At 46.9% G+C, this 20,549-nt stretch overlaps 1 protein-coding gene across 1 annotated transcript in view; it reads left to right on the top strand.

Annotated features, from left to right (window-relative positions):
* Nucleotides 1-7,434: 7,434 nt before the first annotated feature.
* The window catches only part of LOC147095697 (butyrophilin subfamily 1 member A1-like), a 50,438-nt gene continuing 37,323 nt past the window's right edge, over nucleotides 7,435-20,549 (top strand). The window contains exons 1-2 of the mRNA XM_085974743.1: nucleotides 7,435-7,638; nucleotides 11,668-11,775. Of these exons, the coding sequence (XP_085830869.1) occupies nucleotides 7,605-7,638; nucleotides 11,668-11,775 (142 nt within the window). The 5' untranslated portion in view covers nucleotides 7,435-7,604. The remainder of the gene's footprint in view (nucleotides 7,639-11,667; nucleotides 11,776-20,549) is intronic.

Raw genomic sequence — 20,549 nt, 5'->3', positions numbered from 1 at the left:
AGAAGTTACAGCACAGAAACAGGCCATTCGGCCCAACTGGCCTGTGCCGGTGTTTATGCTCCACATCAGCCTCCTCCTCCACCCACCCTACCTTCTCCCACCAATGTTCCCTCTAATTTTTTGGGGGCGCCACGTAGCCCCTTTAAGTACTTTTTTGAAGTGTGGTCACTTGTAATGTAGGAAATGAGGCAGCCAAATTGCGCACAGCAAGCTCCCACAAACAGCAACGCACGCGCAGTTTTTACGTTGAAAAGCCTGCTGAGCGGGATCCCTGGAGTGCTGCCCAGCTTAAAGGGAACATTGCCCCCCACCCTGCCTCATCTCACCCTGTCGGCATATCCTTCTATTCCTTTCTCCCTCATGTACTTCTCTCACTTCCTTTTAAAGGCATCTGTGTTAGTCGCCTTTAGTGCTCTCGAGCAACTTCTATTGGTGGCATAGTGGTTGTGTTACTTGAACTAGTAATCCAGAGACCTAGACTAATAATCTGTGAGACTATGAGTTCAAATCCCACCCACGGAAGCTGGGGGATTTAAATTCAGTTAATTAAATGTATCTGGAATGAAAAGCTAGTATTGGTAATGGTGACCATGAAACTATCGGATTGTTGTAAAAACCCATCTGGTTCACTAATGTCCTTTAGGGAAAGAAATCTGCCGTCCTTACCTGGTCTGGCCTATATGTGGCTCCAGACCCATAGCAATGTGGTTGACTTGTAACTGCCCTCTGAAACGGCCTAGCAAGCCAGTCAGTTGTACCAAACTGCTATGACAAAGGCAGCACCTTCACCACACGGACTGCAGCGGTTCAAGAAGGCAGCTCACCACCATCTTCTCAAGGGCAATTAGGGATGGGCAATAAATGCTGGCCTTGCCAGCGACACCCACATCCCATAAACAAATAAATTTAAAAAAAACATGCCATCTGTTCATTGGTGGGATCTCCACTAGTGATTTGCTGCTATTTAATGAAATGATGTTTGATCCAATCAGGCGAAAGTGTTGTCACCTTGTAATTACACTCTTATTCTGCCTCTCTTCCGCGGCCATGTTCGCGCCCGGGTGGCCCTGAAGATGGAGCACGCAGTGTCCACCGGCACGCTTGAGGCCTTCCGCGACCAGTGGGCGCCACGGGGACTGGAGTGCATTACCACCACCGGGAACCAAATTTTAATTTAATTTGTTAAGTTTTATTTAAAGTTATATTAGTTACAGTTTATTTGTTTTAAGTATGCATCAAAAGAGTACACTCTTATTCCAACGGTGTTGCTGCAGCGCCTCCAATGTGGGGCGGGTGTAATTACAAGTGCGACATGCTTATAACTGTGGATGTAAGAATTTGTAATGGAAAAAGTTGACAGGAAATGTGTGGTATATGGGAGTGGTATATGGACCTCCAAACAGTAATGCGGAGGTTGGGGATGGCATTAAAAGGGAAATTAGAGAAACGTGCAATAAGGGCACAGCAGTCATCATGGGTGACTTTAATCTACATATAAATTGGGCTAACCAAATTAGTAACAATACTGTGGAGTGTTTACAGGATGGTTTCCTGGACCAATATGTCGAGGAACCAACCAGAGATCAGGCCATCTTAGGCTGGGTATTATGTAACGAGAAAGGATTAATTAGCAATCTTGTTGTACGAGGCCCCTTGGGTCGGAGCGATCATAATATGATAGAATTCTTCATTAAGATGGTGAATGAAGTTGTTGACTCAGAGACTAAGGTCCTGAATTTAAATAAAGGAAACTACGATGGTCTGAGGTGCGCGTTGGGTAGGATTGATTGGGTAATGTCACTCAAAGGGTTGACGGTGGATAGGCAATGGCAAACATTCAAAGACCACATGGTTGAACTACAGAATTTGTTCATCCCAGTTTGGCATAAAAATAAAACAAAAAAGGTGACTCAACCGTGGCTAACAAGGGAAATTAGGGATAGCATAAGATCCAAGGAGAGGACATATAAATTGGCCAGAAAAAGCAGTAAACTTGGGGATTGGGAGCACTTTAGGATTCAACAAAGGAGGACAAAGGGATTAATTAAGAAAGGGAAAATAGAATATGAGAGTAAGCTTGCAGGGAACATAAAAACTGACTGTAAAAGCTTTTATAGATATGTGAAGAGAAAAAGATTGGTGAAGTCAAGCGTAGGTCCCTTGCAGTCAGACTCAGGGGAATTTATAATGGGGAACAGAGAAATGGCTGACCAATTAAATATATATTTTGGTTCTGTCTTCACAAAGGAGGACACAAATAACCTCCCAGAGATGTCGGGGAACATAGGGTCTGATGAAAGGGTGGAACTGAAAGAAATCAGTATTTGTAGGGAAACGGTGTTAAGGAAATTGATGGGATTGAAGGCCGATAAATCCCCAGGGCCTGATAATCTACATCCTAGGGTACTTAAGGAAGAGGCCCTAGAAATAGTAGATGCACTGCTGATCATTTTCCAACATTCGATGGAATCTGGAACAGTACCCATGGATTGGAGGGTAGCTAATGTTACCCCACTATTCAAAAAGGTGGTAGAGAGAAAACGGAGAATTACAGACCGGTAAGCCTGACATCGGTAGTGGGGAAAGTGCTAGAGTCCATTATAAAAGTTATAATAGCAGAGCACTTGGAAAACAGTGACAGGATCGGACAAAGTCAACATGGATTTACAAAGGGTAAATCGTGCTTGAATAATCTACTGGAATTTTTTGAGGATGTAACTGGTAAAATAGATAAGGGAGAACCAGTGGATGTGGTGTATTTGGACTTTCAGAAGGCTTTCGATAAGGTCCCGCATAAGAGATTAGCGTGTAAAGTTAAGGCACATGGGATTGGGGGCAAGGTACTGATTTGGATAGAGAACTGGTTGGCAGACAGAAAGCAAAGAGTTGGAATAAACGGCTCTTTTTCCGAGTGGCAGGCAGTGACTAGTGGGGTACCGCAGGGATCAGTCCTTGGACCCCAGCTATTCACAATATATATTAATGATCTAGACAAGGGCACTAGATGCAATATCTCCAAATTTGCAGACGACACAAAGCTGGGTGGGCGTGTGTGCTGTGAGGAGGATGCCGAGAAACTCCAGTATGATTTGGACAGGTTGGGTGATTGGGCAGAAGCATGGCAGATGCAATATAACGTGGATAAATGTGAGGTTATCACTTTGGTAGCAAAAACAGGAAGGCAGATTATTATCTGAATGGCAATAGATTGGGAGAAGGGGAAGTGCAACGAGACCTGGGTGTCCTTGTGCACCAGTCACTGAAGGTAAGCATGCAGGTGCAGCAGGCGGTTAAGAAGGCAAATGGTATGTTGGCCTTCGTAGCGAGAGGGTTTGAGTACATGAACAAGGATGTCTTGCTGCAGTTGTACAGGGCCTTGGTGTGACCACATCTTGAGTATTGTGTGCAGTTTTGTTCGCCTTATCTGAGGAAGGATGTTCATGCCATGGAAGGAGTTCAGCGAAGATTCACCAGGCTGATACCTGGGATGGCAGGAATGACGTATGAGGAGAGATTGGATCGATTAGGCTTGTACTCGCTGGAGTTTAGAAGAATGAGAGGGGATCTCATTGAAACTTAGAAAATTCTAACAGGACTAGACAGACTAGATGCTGGAAGGATGTTCCCGATGGTCGGGGAGTCCAGAAGCAGGGGTCACAGTCTAAAGATAAGGGGTAAGCCATTTAGGACAGAAATGAGGAGGAATTTCTTCACCCAGAGAGTGGTGAACCTGTGGAATTCTCTACCACAGAAGGCAGTAGAGGCCAATTCATTAAATATATTCAAGAAGGATTTGGATATATTTCTCAAGGCTAACGGGATCAAGGGGTATGGGGAGAAAGCAGGGACCGGGTACTGAATTTGGATGATCAGCCATGATCTCATTGAATGGCAGAGCAGGCTCGAGGGGCCGAATGGCCTACTCCTGCTCCTATCTTCTGTGTTTCTATGTGTGCAGATGTGTTTTATTAACAGACGTATTTACTGGGGTCGGGTTTTCGCTTGTTTCCTTTAGTTACATCAGCGCAGAATCGGCAGAACCAGTGCAATAAGATTGGGGAATTTTAAATATGAGTGAGTTAAAAGCACTTAACCTTCATGTTTTCCACAATCTTAAGTGCTGGTTCAAGATTTAATTTGCCTGAAGCAGGCCTTGCCTACAAAAACTGGCAAACCCCCCCCACCCCCGTCAAAATTGCCTGAATCCGCCGATTGTGCTGGCTCGGGAAGGCTCTTCAAATTGTGCTCATTTTCTTAGGCGCACAGGCACTAGTTGGCTTGTTTTAAAAGTATTTTATATTTTTTTTAAATAGTTAATTTACTAAAAAACTGACCAGTGTTTCAAATCTCTCCAGGGCCTCGCCCCTCTCCCTATCTCTGTAACGTCCTCCGGCCCCCCCCCCACCCCCCCCCACACCCCCCCAATATCTGTGCTCCTCCAATTCCATCCCTCTTGAGCTTCCCTGATTATAATCAACAACAACTTGTAATTACATAGCGCCTTTAACGTAGTAAAACATCCCAAGGCACCGCACAGGAGTATTTTAAGACAAAAAATTTGACAGCGAGCCACAAAAGGGTAAATTAGGGCAGATGATCAAAAGCTTGGTCAAAGAGGTAGGTTTTAAGGAGTGTCTTAAAGGAGGAAAGAGAGGTAGAGAGGCGGAGAGGTTTAGGCAGGGAATTCCAGAGCTTAGAGCCGAGGCAACAGAAGGCACGGCCACCAAAGGTTGAGCGATTATAATCAGGGAGGCTCAAGAGGGCAGAATTAGAGGAGTGCAGATATCTCGAGGGGTTTGTGGGGCTGGAGGAGATTACAGAGATAGGGAAGGGCGAGGCCATGGAAAGATTTGAAAACAAGGATGAGAATTTTGAAATCGAGGCGTTGCTTAACTGGGAGCTAATGTAGGCCAGCGAGCACAGGGGTGATGGGTGATCGGGACTTGGTGCGAGTTAGGACATGGGCAGTCGAGTGTCAGCTGTGGCTCACTCGCCTCTGAGTCAGAAGGTTGTTGGTTCAAGTCCCAGTCCAGGGACTTGTGCACATAAATCTAGGCTGACACTCCCAGTGCAGTGCTGAGGGAGTGCTGCACTGTCGGAGGTGCGTCTTTTGGATGAAACGTTAAACCAAGGCCCAGTCTGCCCTCTCAGGTGGACGTAAAAGATCCCACGGCACTATTTCGAAGAAGAGCAGGGGAGTTTGTCCTGGGGCCAATATTTATCCCTCAACCAACATAACAAAAACAGATTATCTGGGTCATTATCACATTGCTGTTTGTGGGAGCTTGCTGTGCGCAGATTGGCTGCCGCGTTTCCCACATTACAACAGTGACTACAGTCCAAAAATACTTCATTGGCTGTAAAGTGCTGAGATGTCCAGTGGTGGTGAAAGGCGCTATAGAAATGCAAGTCTTTCTTTTCTTTTAAAACTCTCCACCTCTCTTTCCTCCTTTAAGACGCTCCTTAAAACCTATCTCTTTGACCAAGCATTTGGTCACCTGCCCTAATTTATCCTTATGTAGCTCGGTGTCAAATTTTGTTTGATAATCGCTCCTGTGAAGCGACTTGGGACGTTTTACTACTACAACAACAACAACTTGTATTTGTATAGCGCCTTTAATGTAGTAAAACGTCCCAAGGTGCTGCACAGGAGTATTATAAGACAAAAAATTTGACACCGATCCACATAAGGATAAATTAGGGCAGATGACCAAAAGCTTGGCCAAAGAGGTAGGTTTTAAGGAGTGTCTTAAAGGAGGAAAGAGAGGCGGAGAGGTTTAGGCAGGGAATTCCAGAGCTTAGGGCCTCAGCAACAGAAGGCAAGGCCACCAATGGTTGAGCGATTATAATCAGGGGTGCTCAAGAGGGCAGATTTAGAGGAGCGCAGATACTACGTTAAAGGTGCTGTATAAATACTAGTTGTTGTTGTGTACACCAATGAAACTATTAAATGGTTCAGTATAGTTTTTTGAAGTCATTTTCAGTGATTTTAAATCAGGTTACTCACAGATGGAGGACTGGACACTTTTCAACAACCAGGGGGCATAGATTTAAAGTAATTGCTCAGAGGTTTAGAGGGGATTTGAGGGGAAATTTCTTCACCCAGAGGGTGGTGGGGGTCTGGAACTCACTGCCTGAAAGGGTGGGAGAGGCAGAAACCATCATCACATTTAAAAAGTACTTGGATATTGATGTATCCGGAAAGTGGACCTGGTGATATGCCAAGTCGACACTTAACCCTTTCCCCCGCGGAGCAGACTAAGTGATATACAAAGTCGACGCTCAGCTATGTATGGATGACTGACTTCGATTGGAGGTTCAAAAATGGTCTTTATTTACAGGCCTGGGGAGAACCTTCTGGGATCCCTCTCAGATCCGACTCCACCGATATCCTAGCAACATTCACAATTATACAAAAATCAAACCCCTGCCCTAGGGGCGGGTGCAAAGCTTATCAGTATAATTCTGAATGGCAATTATAAACCATGACATTTCATCCTTCCAGCCGCATACAAATCACAGTTCTGTTATCAGTTGGTCCCGTGGCCTTCTGCGACTGCGGCCTCATCTTAATCTATTGCTTTACAACCGTCCTTTGTCTCTGGCCAGGTGGTTTGTTCGTTAACAGGCTTTCTTAAGATAACAGTCCTCGTTCAATCTCTGCAAAGCACAGATTCTGACCTTGTCTCATGTTACTTCTGCAAAGCAAGCACATTCTGATTAGTCCCACCAGACTTTGATGTAATGGAACCCTGTTGTGGGTTTACAAACAAACAAATTCTTATGTATGTTATCTTGTATATGTGCAGCCTCACCTAGCTGAACAGACATCCTCCCCAATCTTCCTACGGGCCTCTCAGTCAATTAATCCTGTTTTTAGAGCTTAGCTAGATAAATACAATGTCCAGACCTATATACCGTTTAACTCAGGGTACGAATTAATTTGATACCTCCACCCTGTATATTGGTGCTACATTATACATATATTCTAACATAAACTAAAGTATAATATTAATTTGGTTACTGCAGATATGCACTTGAAATGCCGTAACCTACAGGGTTGTGGACCAAGTGCTGGAAAGTGGGATTAGGCTGGAATGTGAAATGAGCGGGTCACCTGACCAGCACAAGTTCAAGCGCATTTTGGGCCCAATGTGGAAACTCTACCCCACGTATTTATCCTTCGCTATAATTATTTAAAACAAGCAGTTGTATAGCCAGGGGTTCAGAGGAAAGGTCAGCGACCTGAAACGTTAACTCTGTTTCTCTCTCTCTTTCCACAGAGGCTGCCTGGCCCACTCTGTATTTGCAGCAATTTCTGTTTTTTTGGTATGGGGACTGCTTGCTGCATTTGTAAGAACTAATCTCAGGACGGTTGTGGGGGTACACAAGAGAGATTTAAACCCACTCCGAGTGGATAAAGGACCCAGAGGTGACAAGGGATAAAACTCTTTCTGAATTCCATCTTGCAACTTACTCCCTGGTAACTCGTTACGTTTGGAGGTGTTTTATTGTGATTGGCTTAGTGTGGGCGATTGCACAGATCAGGAAGTTTGCCATTAGAGTCCAGCCTGGCTCAACAAGTCCCGGAGATCTTCCTCACCATGAACGCTGTGGGTTTCTCGACTGAATCTGCCCGTAAGTGCACCAGTGTATTCCGTCCACCACAAAGTGTTCCGGGGTAGAGGGGCAATATATGGTCTGCTCTTGAACAAAACTGACAGCAGCCCCCCTGGGGGCTGACAGTGAGTGCGGGAGCGAGCAACTGACGAACTCCAGCCAGCCCTGGGCCACTTCGTCAATTACAGGAAATCAGCACAGCTCTGCCCGGTACAACTCACTGCACAGTACAACCCGGGACAAGTGCAACTCGCTGCCCGGTGCAACCCGGGACAAGTGCAGCTCGCTGCAACCCGGGACAAGTGCAGCTCGCTGCACGGAACGAAGACGCGATTAGAGAGAGGTGAGGGGATCAAACAGAGGTGAGGAGGGGATCAGAGGGAGGCGAGGGGGTGGCAGAGAAGCAATTCACAGAATCACAGAAACCCCACAGTGCAGATAGAGGCCATTTCGGCCCATCGAGCCTGCACCGACACATATCCCACCCGATTCCTGTAACCCCTACACCAACACATATCCCACCGTATTTAATCCCCCTAACACTAAGGGTCAATTTATCATAGCCAATCAACCTAACCCACACATCTTTGGACTGTGGGAGGAACCCGGAGCACCCGGAGGAAACCCACGCAAACACGGGGAGAATGTGCAAACTCCACACAGACAGTCACCCGAGGCCGGATTCGAACCCGGGTCCCTGGCGCTGTGAGGCAACAGTGCTAACCACTATGCCACCGTGCTGCTGAAGGGAAGAGTGGGAAGTGAAGAGAATAGTGAGAGTAAACATAGAAGATAGGAGCAGGAGTAGGGCATTTGGCCCCTCGAGCCTGCTCCGCCATTCAATGAGATCATGGCTGATCATTCAAATTCAGTACCCTGTCCCTGCCTTCTCCCCATATCCCTTGATCCCTTTAGCCTTAAGAAATATATCCAACTCCTTCTTGAATATATTTAATGAATTGGCCTCTACTGCCTTCTGTGGTAGAGAATTCCACAGGTTCACCACTCTCTGGGTGAAGAAATTCCTCCTCATCTCTGTCCTAAATTGCTTACCCCTTATCCTTAGACTGTGACCCCTGGTTCTGGACTCCCCGACCATCGGGAACATCCTTCCTGCATCTAGTCTGTCTAGTCCTGTTAGAATTTTCTAAGTTTCAATGAGATCCCCTCTCATTCTTCTAAACTCCAGCGCGTATAAGCCCAATCGACCCAATCTCTCCTCATACGTCATTCCTGCCATCCCAGGTGTCAGCCTGGTGAATCTTCGCTGCACTCCCTTGGTCTCTTTTCTTCTTCACTTTGAACTCTCACTCTCCCTCAATTGTGTGTCTCTCACCCACTACTCTTTCCACCTCCTACCACTATTCAAAAAAGGTGGTAGAGAAAAAGCGGGGAATTATAGACCGGTAAGCCTGACATCGGTAGTGGGGAAAATGCTAGAGTCCATTATAAAAGATGTAATAGCAGAGCACTTGGAAAACAGTGACAGGATCGGACAAAGTCAACATGGATTTACAAAACGTAAATCATGCTTGAATAATCTACTGGAATTTTTTGAGGATGTAACTGGTAAAATAGATAAGGGAGAACCAGTGGATGTGGTGTATTTGGACTTTCAGAAGGCTTTCGATAAGGTCCTGCATAAGAGATTAGCGTGCAAAATTAAGGCACATGGGATTGGGGGCAAGGTACTGACTTGAATAGAGAACTGGCTGGCAGACAGGAAGCGAAGAGTTGGAATAAATGGCTCTTTTTCCGAGTGGCAGGCAGTGACTAGTGGGGTACCGCAGGAATCGGTCCTAGGACCCCAGCTATTCACAATATATATTAATGATCTAGATGAGGGAACTAGATGTAATATCTCCAAGTTTGCAGACGACACAAAGCTGGGTGGGCGTGTGTGCTGTGAGGAGGATGCCGAGAAACTCCAGGATGATTTGGACAGGTTGGGTGATTGGGCAGAAGCATGGCAGATGCAGTATTTGGATAAATGCGAGGTTATCCACTTTGGTGGCAAAAACAGGAAGGCAGATTATTATCTGAACAGCAATAGATTGGGAGAAGGGGAAGTGCAACGAGACCTGGGTGTCCTTGTGCACCAGTCGCTGAAAGTAAGCATGCAGGTGCAGCAGGCGGTTAAGAAGGCAAATAGTATGTTGGCCTTCGTAGCGAGAAGGTTCGAGTACAGGAACAAGGATTTCTTGCTGCAGTTGTACAGGGCCTTGGTGAGACCACATCTGGAGTATTGTGCAGTTTTGGTCGCCTTATCTGAGGAAGGACGTTCTTGCCATTGAGGGAGTGCAGCGAAGATTCACCAGGCTTATACCTGGGATGGCAGGAGTGACGTATGAGGAGAGATTGGGTCGATTGGGCTTATACTCACTGGAGTTTAGAAGATTGAGAGGGGATCTCATCGAAACCTATAAAATTCTAACAGGACTAGACAGACTAGATGCAGGAAGGATGTTCCCGATGGTCGGGGAGTCCAGAACCAGGGGTCACAGTCTAAAGATAAGGGGTAAGCCATTTAACACTGAGATGAGGAGAAATTTCTTCACTCAGAGGGCTGTGACTGCTCAGTCTTTGTGTATATTCAAGAAAGAGATCGCTAGATTTTTGGACTCTAAGGGAAACAGGGGATATGGGGATCGGGCGGGAATGTGGAGTTGAGGTCGATGATCAGCCATGATCTTATTGAATGGCAGAGCAGGCTCGAGGGGCCGTATGGTCTACTCCTACCCCTATTTCTTATGTTCTTATTCAATATGTCACTCAACTGAGAAAAAGAAAGACTTGCATTTATATTCACTTTAATTCTCCGCTCCCTTCCCACTCAGACCTCGCCGTCCTCGGCCTCTTGCATTGTTCCATGGAAGCTCAGTGTAAGCTCGAGGAGCAGCACCTCATCTTCCGATTAGGAACTTTACAGCCTTCTGGACTCAACATAGAGTTCAGCAATTTCAGATCATAAACCTCGGCCCCTATCACATATATATATTTTCTCCTTTTTTAATCCACACTTTTTGTTTGGCCTTTTTTTCTTCGTCCCTCCCACAAGGCAGCTGTCCTTCATTCTGCCAGCGCAATTCACACCACATCTAGAGCCATCCTTTGTTCCTTAACCTGCCCCATTTCCACCTCCCCTTGCCTTGAATATCTCTTAATGTCTCTCAATGTCTCTTAATCTCTCCTGCTTTCTATCCTATCACTGACCTTCCCTTTTGTTCTTTCATCCCCTCCCCCCTTTCCCAGCCCCTAAACTTGCTTTCCATTTCCTGCTTTTTTCCAGTTCTGACGAAAGGTCTTCGACCTGAAACGTTAACTCTGTTTCTCTCTCCACGGATGCTGAGTTTTTCCAGTGTTTTCTGTTGTTATTTTGCATTTATATAGCGCCTTTCACAGCCTCCGAACATCCCAAAGCGCTTTACAGCCAATGAAGTACTTTTGAAGTGTAGTCACTGTTGTAATGTAGGAGATGCTGCAGCCAATTTGCGCAGAGCATGCTCCCACAATCAACAATGTGATAATGACCCAGATAATCTGTTGTTTTGTTATGTTGATTGAGGGATAAATATTAGCCAGGACACCGGGGATAACTCCCCTGCTGTTCTTCAAAATAGTGGCATGGGATCTATTACATCCACTTGAGAGGGCTGACGGGGCCTCGGTTTAATGGCACATCTGAATGATGGCACCTCCGACAGTGCAGCACTGGGAGTGTCAGCCTAGATTATATGCTCAAGTCTCTGGAGTTGGGCTCGAACCTTCTGACTCAGAGGCAAGAGTGCTACCGACTGAACCACGGCTGACACCCGAACTGGACATTGTGAGCGTGCGGGCCTGGACAGTGAGGCTATTCCACCTTGAATGGCACCACAGCCAAACTGGAACACACACAAACACACACACAAACACACACACAAACACACACAACACACACACACACACACACACACACACACACACTCTTCCACTCCCCTCAATCGCATGTAGCACCTATTATCAGTTGAACAGTGTCAGATTCCTGTCGGTCTTGATGTTTTGCAGGGCGATTATTTCCCGCTGGAATCTCGGCCTGGTCGGCTCACGTGTGGGAAGCCTTGGCGGTGGGAATAATAGCTGTCGGTGTGACATCTTGGATAGCTTATCGGAAAAGTAAGTACGGAAGACAGGACAGGCGGTGGTAAAAGTGGGGAAGTGTAGAGAATTCCACCGACAGTGAGTACCGACCAGGATCCCCACTCAATGAGCTGGGTCCTGGTTGAGTTGGGCATGTTGTCACAGTGTAGTTGCTGTCTCTGGCGAGTTTCTGAAGTCTCTCTTCCAACTCCATCAACATCTCGGCCTAGAAATTCGGTTGGTAGCGCCAGCGATTAGTGCCTAAAGAGCCCGAGAATTGGGGCGTTACCCAATCTTCGGGCGGGCGCAGTGAATATAGCGCCACCTCCCATATTGAGTATCCTTTTAGCGCCGGCGCTAACTCTTTGTGCGCACCCGCGAGTGCAGGCAGATCATGACATCATTTCAGTGTGCAACGCCTTTTTGGCGCCCCGGACCGGATATTCGGTGGCGCCCACAACCTTTCCGTCTGGCGCTATTAGTGACAGTTGGATGGAGCGTTCCCAGGCCCTTCTCAGACTCGGGGGGCGCTATTTAAAGGGGACAGCACTAGTATAAAAGCTGCAGCCATTTGGGATGGCTATTCTGATCGTTGCTGGAGAGAGTTGCTGACCTTCTGCTGGACAGCACTTTTCTCATTGAGCCTTTGGAGGCACTGGCACTGGCAGCTTGAGGGCCCGGCTCCCGAGCTGGTGATGCAGCATCTGAAAGCAGGGAGGTGGAAGAGTGGCTTTAGCAAAAGGACAGCTTGGCAGCAAGGGATGCCAGATTGCAGCAAGGCTATGACATGGCTCCACAGTGAGAAAGCATGCTGGTGGGGGGAACAAGTGGAAGGAGACAGTTGTAAAAGGTGAGAACCTTACCATCGCTGTCGACAATGGGGTCAGCAGCTGCAGTGGCTACAGGACCACTCGGACATCCTCCAAGAATCTGGTGGACTCTCTCCTCGAGATCCGTGAGAGTGACCACTTGTAGAGGTCCTCCACCGGTTCGAAGCTGGTCTTTGCGAATCTTCGCCAGCTTGGACTGCAGGGGAAAGGAGGGGAAGTTATGTTACATGATGCCCTGAGTGATCATCTCATGCCCCCCATGGTGCAAGAGCCCTTACATGACGCCTTGAGTCAAATGTGCATTTGTGTGCCCAGAAAGGGCCATGGGTGCTTGCTGGCAGATGGCCAATGGGGCACAGCCCACCCTGTAGCCATAAAGTCAGGTGCAAATGAAGGGATGCTGAAGTTTGCAGAAACAACACCCACCCTCACGACCCGAGTGAGGTCGTTGAATTTCTTTCTGCATTGGACAGGGCTCCTGGTCACCATGCTGCTGGAGTTGACCCTCTGGCATACATCCCTCCAAGCTCGTCGGTAGTCCTTATGATTCAGCCTCCTGCCATTGTCTGGGTCGAGAACATCTCGCCGGCGCACCACTGCGGCCACCAATTGCTCCAGAGCCTCATTGATGAAGCGCTCTGCTCTCTGTATCACCTTCTCCATCTGGTCCAAGTTTTTAGCGCCAGAGAAGGGCCTGCGCCGATTCTGAGGCCTGCAAGGCGCAGAGTGTGGATGCTGAAGCTGACTGACCCTCCCCTTTAGGAGCTGGCCTGCGCCTGGAAGTCTCCTGGTCATCAGTAATTGAGAGCACCTGCGCTGCGCCCGTCCGCTCCGATATTGGGCTGCGCCGGAAGTTTAGCAGCTTAGGAGTCCCGTGTAATGCGTGAATTCGCGCCTCAATCACCTTTAGGGGCGATGCAACCCAATATCGCGCCAGGTGGCGATAAGTTGCGTCTGGCTATAAACTTTGCACTGCGCCAATTCTAACGCCCCAAGCAGGGCTATACACAATTTCTAGGCCCTCATCTTTTAATAAAACAACTGATTCATCAACTGACTGTGGGCAACACGACCAGCAACTTACTGCTCTCGCCAGTATATTCAGAGTCTTGCTTGTGGTGTATGTGCCTTTAAGAGCAATTGTGGTGTATGTGCCTTTAAGAGCAATTGTGGTGTATGTGCCTTTAAGAGCCCCATGTGTGTGTAATGCCGGTAATTGCCACTTGGGCTATATAAGCCTGTGTATTGTGTATATCCTTTAGAACCCCCCCCCCCCAGACTTGCTTAGTAAATACCTATGAACCAACTCCTGTCTTCAGTGTCTTTATCTACACACGGACACTACAGTGGCGACGAAGTGGAAACGGACTTACCTGCAATTTGGCAGCACCTCAAGGACATCGATTCCTCCAGCGTCCAGAAGACTCAAGGAAGTTATAGAAACTGTGGTTTCACCAGCTGTCCAAGCTGGTGGCAGGTACTGCGCTAATCCTTCCTGGGCGTCAGGCTGGGGCTCCACCGTCGGGCTCTACAGCTGAGACAGGCAGTGAAATCGGAGGCAAGCAATAACGGACTGGGAGGGTGCACTCGAGAGACGGCCGGCGCGGCAAGCAGGTCAGCGTTTAGACCTCCGTCGGGAACGAGTCTCCAACAGTGAATAAACGGAAACAACAGTAAAACAGCGTTGTTATCGGTAGCAGCGGCGGGAAAGCGCAGGAAGCGCCATATCGTTGCTACAGAGGAAAAAAAAAGCGCGGGAAGCGCCATATCTTTTTTTTGAAATGCCTAAGTCTGGCAGTATGGATGTTTTTGATAACGAAACAGAGCCTAACTTTGGCAATATTGATGTTTTTGATAACAAGATAGAGAATTGGACCACATATGTAGAAAGAGTGGAGGTGTTTTGCACCGCAAATGGAATAGAAGATGAAAAAAAAAGCTTCAGTGCTTCTGGATCTAATGGGCGCAGAAACATACAAGCTGTTACGCAACTTAATCACTCCAGCCAAACCGATGCACAAGAATTTTGAGGAGATTGTTGATACCCTACACTGCCAATTCGAGGCAGATTCTCTGCAAGACAAATTCATCTGCGATCCCCTAAGTGTAGAAACACAAAAAAAGGTATCTTCTGGAAAAGATTTAACACTGGACAAGGCTTTCAGTGCAATAGGAGCGGCAAAGATACAGCAAAGGCCACAGGACTTCGGCACCCATGAAATGACACTGGGTTTCAAGAGATGTTATCGCTGCGGCAGATCCAACCATGACCAGAGGGATTGCTGGTTCAAAGAAAAAGCATGCAGGCGATGCGGAAAGATAGGACACATTCCACGTGTATGCCGATCTGAAAATAAAAAATCCACTAACGGGAAAAGAATCAATAAGGAAAAGCACAGAAAGGTACAAATGCTAACGGACAGTAGCTCCAAAGACCAGAAGAGCGATAGCGACTCCGGGAACAAGGGACTAAGCTCTCTCAAATTACATAATGTAATTGCCAATGAAGATTACCAGACCATTTGGGTTACCCTCATAATAGCAGGGTCCCCATTGCCAATGAAGATTACCAGACCATTTGGGTTACCCTCATAATAGCAGGGTCCCCAGTTAAAATGGAGCTAGATACAGGATCAGCTCTAACTGTAATAAATCGACGAGATTACGAGGGGCTATTTTCGCATATACCTCTAAAAGACACATCCATTATCTTAAAAACATATACGGGGCAGAAAGTATACCCCAAAGGAAAAATAAAGGTGCCTGTGGTATACAACGGCAAAGAAATACAAAAGTTGTATTTATACATTCTACAAGATGGCGGTCCACCGTTGTTGGGACGTGAATGGATAAGGAAGATACGTTTAGACTGGCACTCCATTCAGGCACTGACGGTGACCAGTAAGGAAAAAAACAAGGATGACATCATACCTGAACGATTAAAAGACATCTTGGCCAACGCCAAAGAAGTGTTTCAAGAGAAACTAGGAACCTTGAAAGGCATCACCGCCTCAATAAAAGTTGAAGATGCAGCAATTCCAAAAATTTTTAAGGCAAGACCGGTGCCATACGCAATACGTCCGGCAGTCGAGGCAGAGCTGGAGAATTTGGAAAAGGCAGGCGTATTATCCAAAATAGATTGGAGCGAATGGGCAACACCCATCGTTCCAGTCATGAAAAAAGCATTGAAAAATAACTCTGAGGAACAGAGAAAAATTCGCATCTGTGGGGACTTTAAGGTGACTGTAAACCCGGTCCTTCACACGGTACAGTATCCTCTTCCGAGGATAGAAGATATTTTCGCCTCACTATCCGGAGGAAAACGTTTCACAAAAATTGACTTGGCACAGGCATATCTACAGATGGAGGTTGAGGAGACCTCTAAAAAGTATCTCACAATAAACACACACAAAGGCCTGTACCAGTACAATCGACTGGTTTTTGGAGTAGCATCAGCTCCAGCTATCTGGCAAAGAGCTATGGAGCAAGTCCTGCAAGGGATTCCGGGGAGTCAGTGTTACCTAGACGACATCCTTATAACAGGAGAAAATGACAACGAGCACCTTGCCAATTTGGAGCAGGTGCTCACTAGGCTGAAAGAACGGGGCCTACGAGCAAATCGCCCCAAGTGCGAATTTTTCCAAAATCAGATATCATATTGTGGCCACATAATTAATAAGGAAGGGTTGCATAAGTCACCTGAAAAAATTGAAGCAGTTATAAAAGCCCCAGCACCTGAAAATGTTTCACAATTGAGGTCATTCCTGGGATTAATAAATTACTATCATAAATTTTTACCGAACTTATCAACTATTCTACACCCTCTTAATGATCTTCTACACACAGGAGTGATTTGGAAATGGAACGAAGACTGTAAACGTGCCTTCCATAAATGTAAAGACTTAATCACATCCGAGAAAGTTTTGGCTCATTACAACCCATCACTACCAATCAGACTGGCGTGCGATGCATCCCCTTACGGCATAGGAGCAGTATTGTCCCATAGATTCCCTGATGGCTCAGAACGGCCGATAGCTTTTGCGTCACGCTCATTGAACTCAGCTGAGTGTAACTATTCCCAGATAGACAGGGAAGCACTCAGCCTGGTATGGGGAGTGAAGAAATTCAACCATTACCTACACGGACAAAAATTTACCTTGCTGACTGACCATCAACCCCTCATCTCCATATTCAACCCTAAGAAAGGTGTCCCCATTATGACGGCACAAAGACTACAGAGGTGGTCCCTTTTTCTAGGGGCACACCAATACAACATTGAATACAAAGGGTCAAAACAGCATGGGAATGCTGACGGTTTATCGCGCCTGCCGTTACCAACGATAGAAGAGGCACCTACAGTAGACCCAGTAGAGATATTCCACTCTACCACAGTGGAATGTCTACTGGTGACAAATTCTGCCATTGAAAGGGAGACAAGAAATGACCCTACTCTCTCACGGGTCTACGATTTAACAGTGAAGGGATGGCCAGCACATGGCGAACCACTGTTGCCAGCATTCTCGCAAAGAAGAGAACAGCTGTCAGTGTGCCGAGGAACCTTGATGTGTGGATCCAGAGTGGTGATTCCACCCAAACTCCAGGATAAAGTGCTGAAGGAGCTTCACGAGGGGCATCTGGGTGGAGTGGAAATGAAGAACCTAGCTAGGGCGTTTGTATGGTGGCCAGGTATCGATGGAGACATCGAAGACATGACCAAGAGCTGCCTAGGATGCCAGAAGGTCCAAAATGCTCCGCCACAGGCCCCTCTACATCCATGGGAGTGGCCCTCATCTCCTTGGCAAAGGGTGCACATCGACTTTGCTGGTCCATTTATGGACTCAATGTTCTTAATCGCAGTTGATGCACACTCCAAGTGGCCGGAGGTAATAAAGATGTCCTCCACCACCACGGAAAAAACCATCACAGTATTAAGGACCATATTTGCCAGGAATGGGCTGCCGGAACAGATATGTTCTGATAATGGACCGCAATTTGTGTCCGAAGAATTCAGAAAGTTCTTAAAGAACAATGGGGTAAAGCACTACACGTCCGCCCCATACCATCCCGCCACCAATGGATTGGCTGAAAGGTTTGTCCAGACCTTTAAGAAGGCCATAAAGGCCATGGGTAATGAAGACATAAAACTTCAGCACAAGGTGGATAACTTCTTATTTGCATATAGGAATGCAACACATATGGTTACAAACCAAACTCCCGCCATGGTGTTCTACAATAGAAACCTAAGATGCCGGCTGGATTTGGTCAAGCCCAACATCCGAAGGGACGTGGAGAACCGGCAGTTTCAGGGCATGAATGAAAGGCCAACTAGGGCCTTCCAGATAGGCCAACCGGTTTTGGCCCGGGACTACCGTACCGAGAAATGGCAGCCTGGAACTATCTGCACACGACTAGGACCACTGATGTATACCGTGGACATCGGAGAAAGCATAATAAGGCGCCATGCTGACCAAATCATCAAGTCATCCGAAAAGGGACAACCTACACCACCACGCTATACATCTAACGATGAAGTAGAGATACCCATATCTACCTCCGATCCGGTGATACTGGAACCCGATGAACCCGACACTGGCCTTCAAGCCGAATCAGCCTTACCAGAAGAACCTACTACACCACCAGAAACTACTACACCCCCGAGGCGTTATCCGGACCGAGTCAGGAAGCCTCCTGAGAGACTAACTTATAATTAATTAATACAGCAATGTATATTATTTTGCATATAACATGTAATTAATAATTACTTAAAATATGATGTACTAGTTAGCTGGAAGGGGAGGAATTGTGGTGTATGTGCCTTTAAGAGCCCCAGGTGTGTGTAATGCCGGTAATTGCCACTTGGGCTATATAAGCCTGTGTATTGTGTATATCCTTTAGAACCCCCCCCCCAGACTTGCTTAGTAAATACCTATAAACCAACCCCTGTCTTCAGTGTCTTTATCTACACACGGACACTACATTGCTTATTTCCTGTGACACTTTCTCTCTAAGGAGAAACTGTTTCCAGTGGCAGGAGGGCCGGTACCAGGGATGTGGGACTTCAGCTATGTGGAGAGACTGGAGAAGCTGGGGTTATGATAGATTGGGAAATGTTGATGTACAGAGGGACCTGGGTGTCCTTGAACACCAGTCACTGAAAGCAAACATGCAGGTGCAGCAAGCAGTTAGGAAGGCAAATGGTATGTTGGCCTTCATTGCAAGAGGATTTGAGTACAGGAGCAAGGATGTCTTACTACAGTTGTACAGGGCCTTGGTGAGACCACACCGGGAGTATTGTGTGCAGTTTTGGCCTCCTTACCTAAGAAAGGATATACTTGCCATAGAGGGAATTTTTTTTAAATTCATTGATGGAATGTGGGCGTCGCTGGCTAGGCCTGCATTTAGTGCCCATCCCTAATTGCCCTTGAGAAGATGGTGGTGAGCCGCCGCCTTGAACCGCTGCAGTCCATATGGTGTAGGTACACCCACAATGCTGTTAGGGAGGGAGTTCCAGGATTTTGGCCCAGTGACAGTGAAGGAACGGTGATACAGGTCCAAGTCAGGATGGTGTGTGGCTTGGAGGGGAACTTGTAGGTGGTGATGTTCCCATGCGTCTGCTGCCCTTGTCCTTCTAAGTGGTAGAGGTCGCGGGTTTGGAAGGTGCTGTTGAAGGAGTTTTGGCGAGTTGCTGCAGTGCATCTTGTAGATGGTACACACTGCAGCCACAGTGCGCCGGTGGTGGAAGGAGTGAATGTTGAAGGTGGTGGATGGAGTGCCAATCAAGTGGGCTGCTTTATCCTGAACTAGCTGGAGTGCCTGGCGGTGCCGAGGGTTTTTTGAGGGCATGTTGTTATGAAAAAAGTAGAAATAATTTTTATATATATAAATGAGTTTGTCTGTCTGTCTGTCTGTGTGGGAAGGAGAGAGAGATTGGAACAAAATAACCGAAAGCCAAAGCAGATTAGAATGTTACCGGGCCCTAAAAAGAGAATATAAACTGGCAGACTACCTCACGACCATCAGAGACACAAAACAGAGACAGACCCTCACCAGGTACAGACTAAGCGACCACCAACTGGAAATTGAAAAAGGCAGATACAAGAAATCCTGGCAGCCTAGAGAGAATAGAATATGCGATCAATGTCTGGCTGGCGAGGTTGAAACAGAAATGCATTTCCTCCTAAAATGCGAAAAATTCAACACATCAAGAAACATATTATTCAACAAGCTAAGCCAAACAACCCCAGATTTCAAGGAATTGGATGATCTGTCAAAATTGAGATTAGTCCTAGGAGAAGGAGACAGACCATACCTTGGGGCCAAATATGTAACAACATGTCACAACCTGAGGACTGTTTAAAATTAAGACTGTTTAAAATTAATATTGAACGTACCAAATGAAGTACAAAGACTGTTTAAAATTAATATTGTTTAAAAGTAATATTGTATGTACCCAACAAATGTCAAATCGATTGACACCTACAGAATGTTGGAAAACTGTACCTTTTTGCTATGTAAGCTTTGGCAATATGGTTCTCTGTAAACTTTCATGCCAATAAAGCATTTTAATTGGAATTGGAATTGGAATTGGAGAGAGGGAAAGAGAGAGAGAGAGGGAAAGAGAGAGGGGGAAGGAGAGAGAGAGAGAGAGGGGGAAGGAGAGAGAGAAAGAGAGGGGGAAGGAGAGAGAGAGAGAGGGGGAAGGAGAGAGAGAGAGAGGGGGAAGGAGAGAGAGAGAGGGGGAAGGAGAGAGAGAGAGAGGGGGGAAGGAGAGAGAGAGAGAGAGAGGGGGAAGGAGAGAGGGAGAGAGAGAGGGGGAAGGAGAGAGAGAGGGGGAAGGAGAGAGAGAGGGGGAAGGAGAGAGAGAGAGAGAGGGGGGAAGGAGAGAGAGAGGGGGAAGGAGAGAGAGGGGGAAGGAGAGAGAGGGGGAAGGAGAGAGAGGGGGAAGGAGAGAGAGAGAGAGAGGGGGAAGGAGAGAGAGGG

Source organism: Somniosus microcephalus, unplaced genomic scaffold (assembly GCF_052327205.1).
Source record: "Somniosus microcephalus isolate GS21.2 unplaced genomic scaffold, FLI_Smic_1.0 unresolved_chr1, whole genome shotgun sequence".
Classification (NCBI taxonomy): domain Eukaryota; kingdom Metazoa; phylum Chordata; class Chondrichthyes; order Squaliformes; family Somniosidae; genus Somniosus; species Somniosus microcephalus.
Note: the sequence above shows the minus strand (reverse complement) of the source record. Positions and strands in the feature narration are given on the sequence as shown.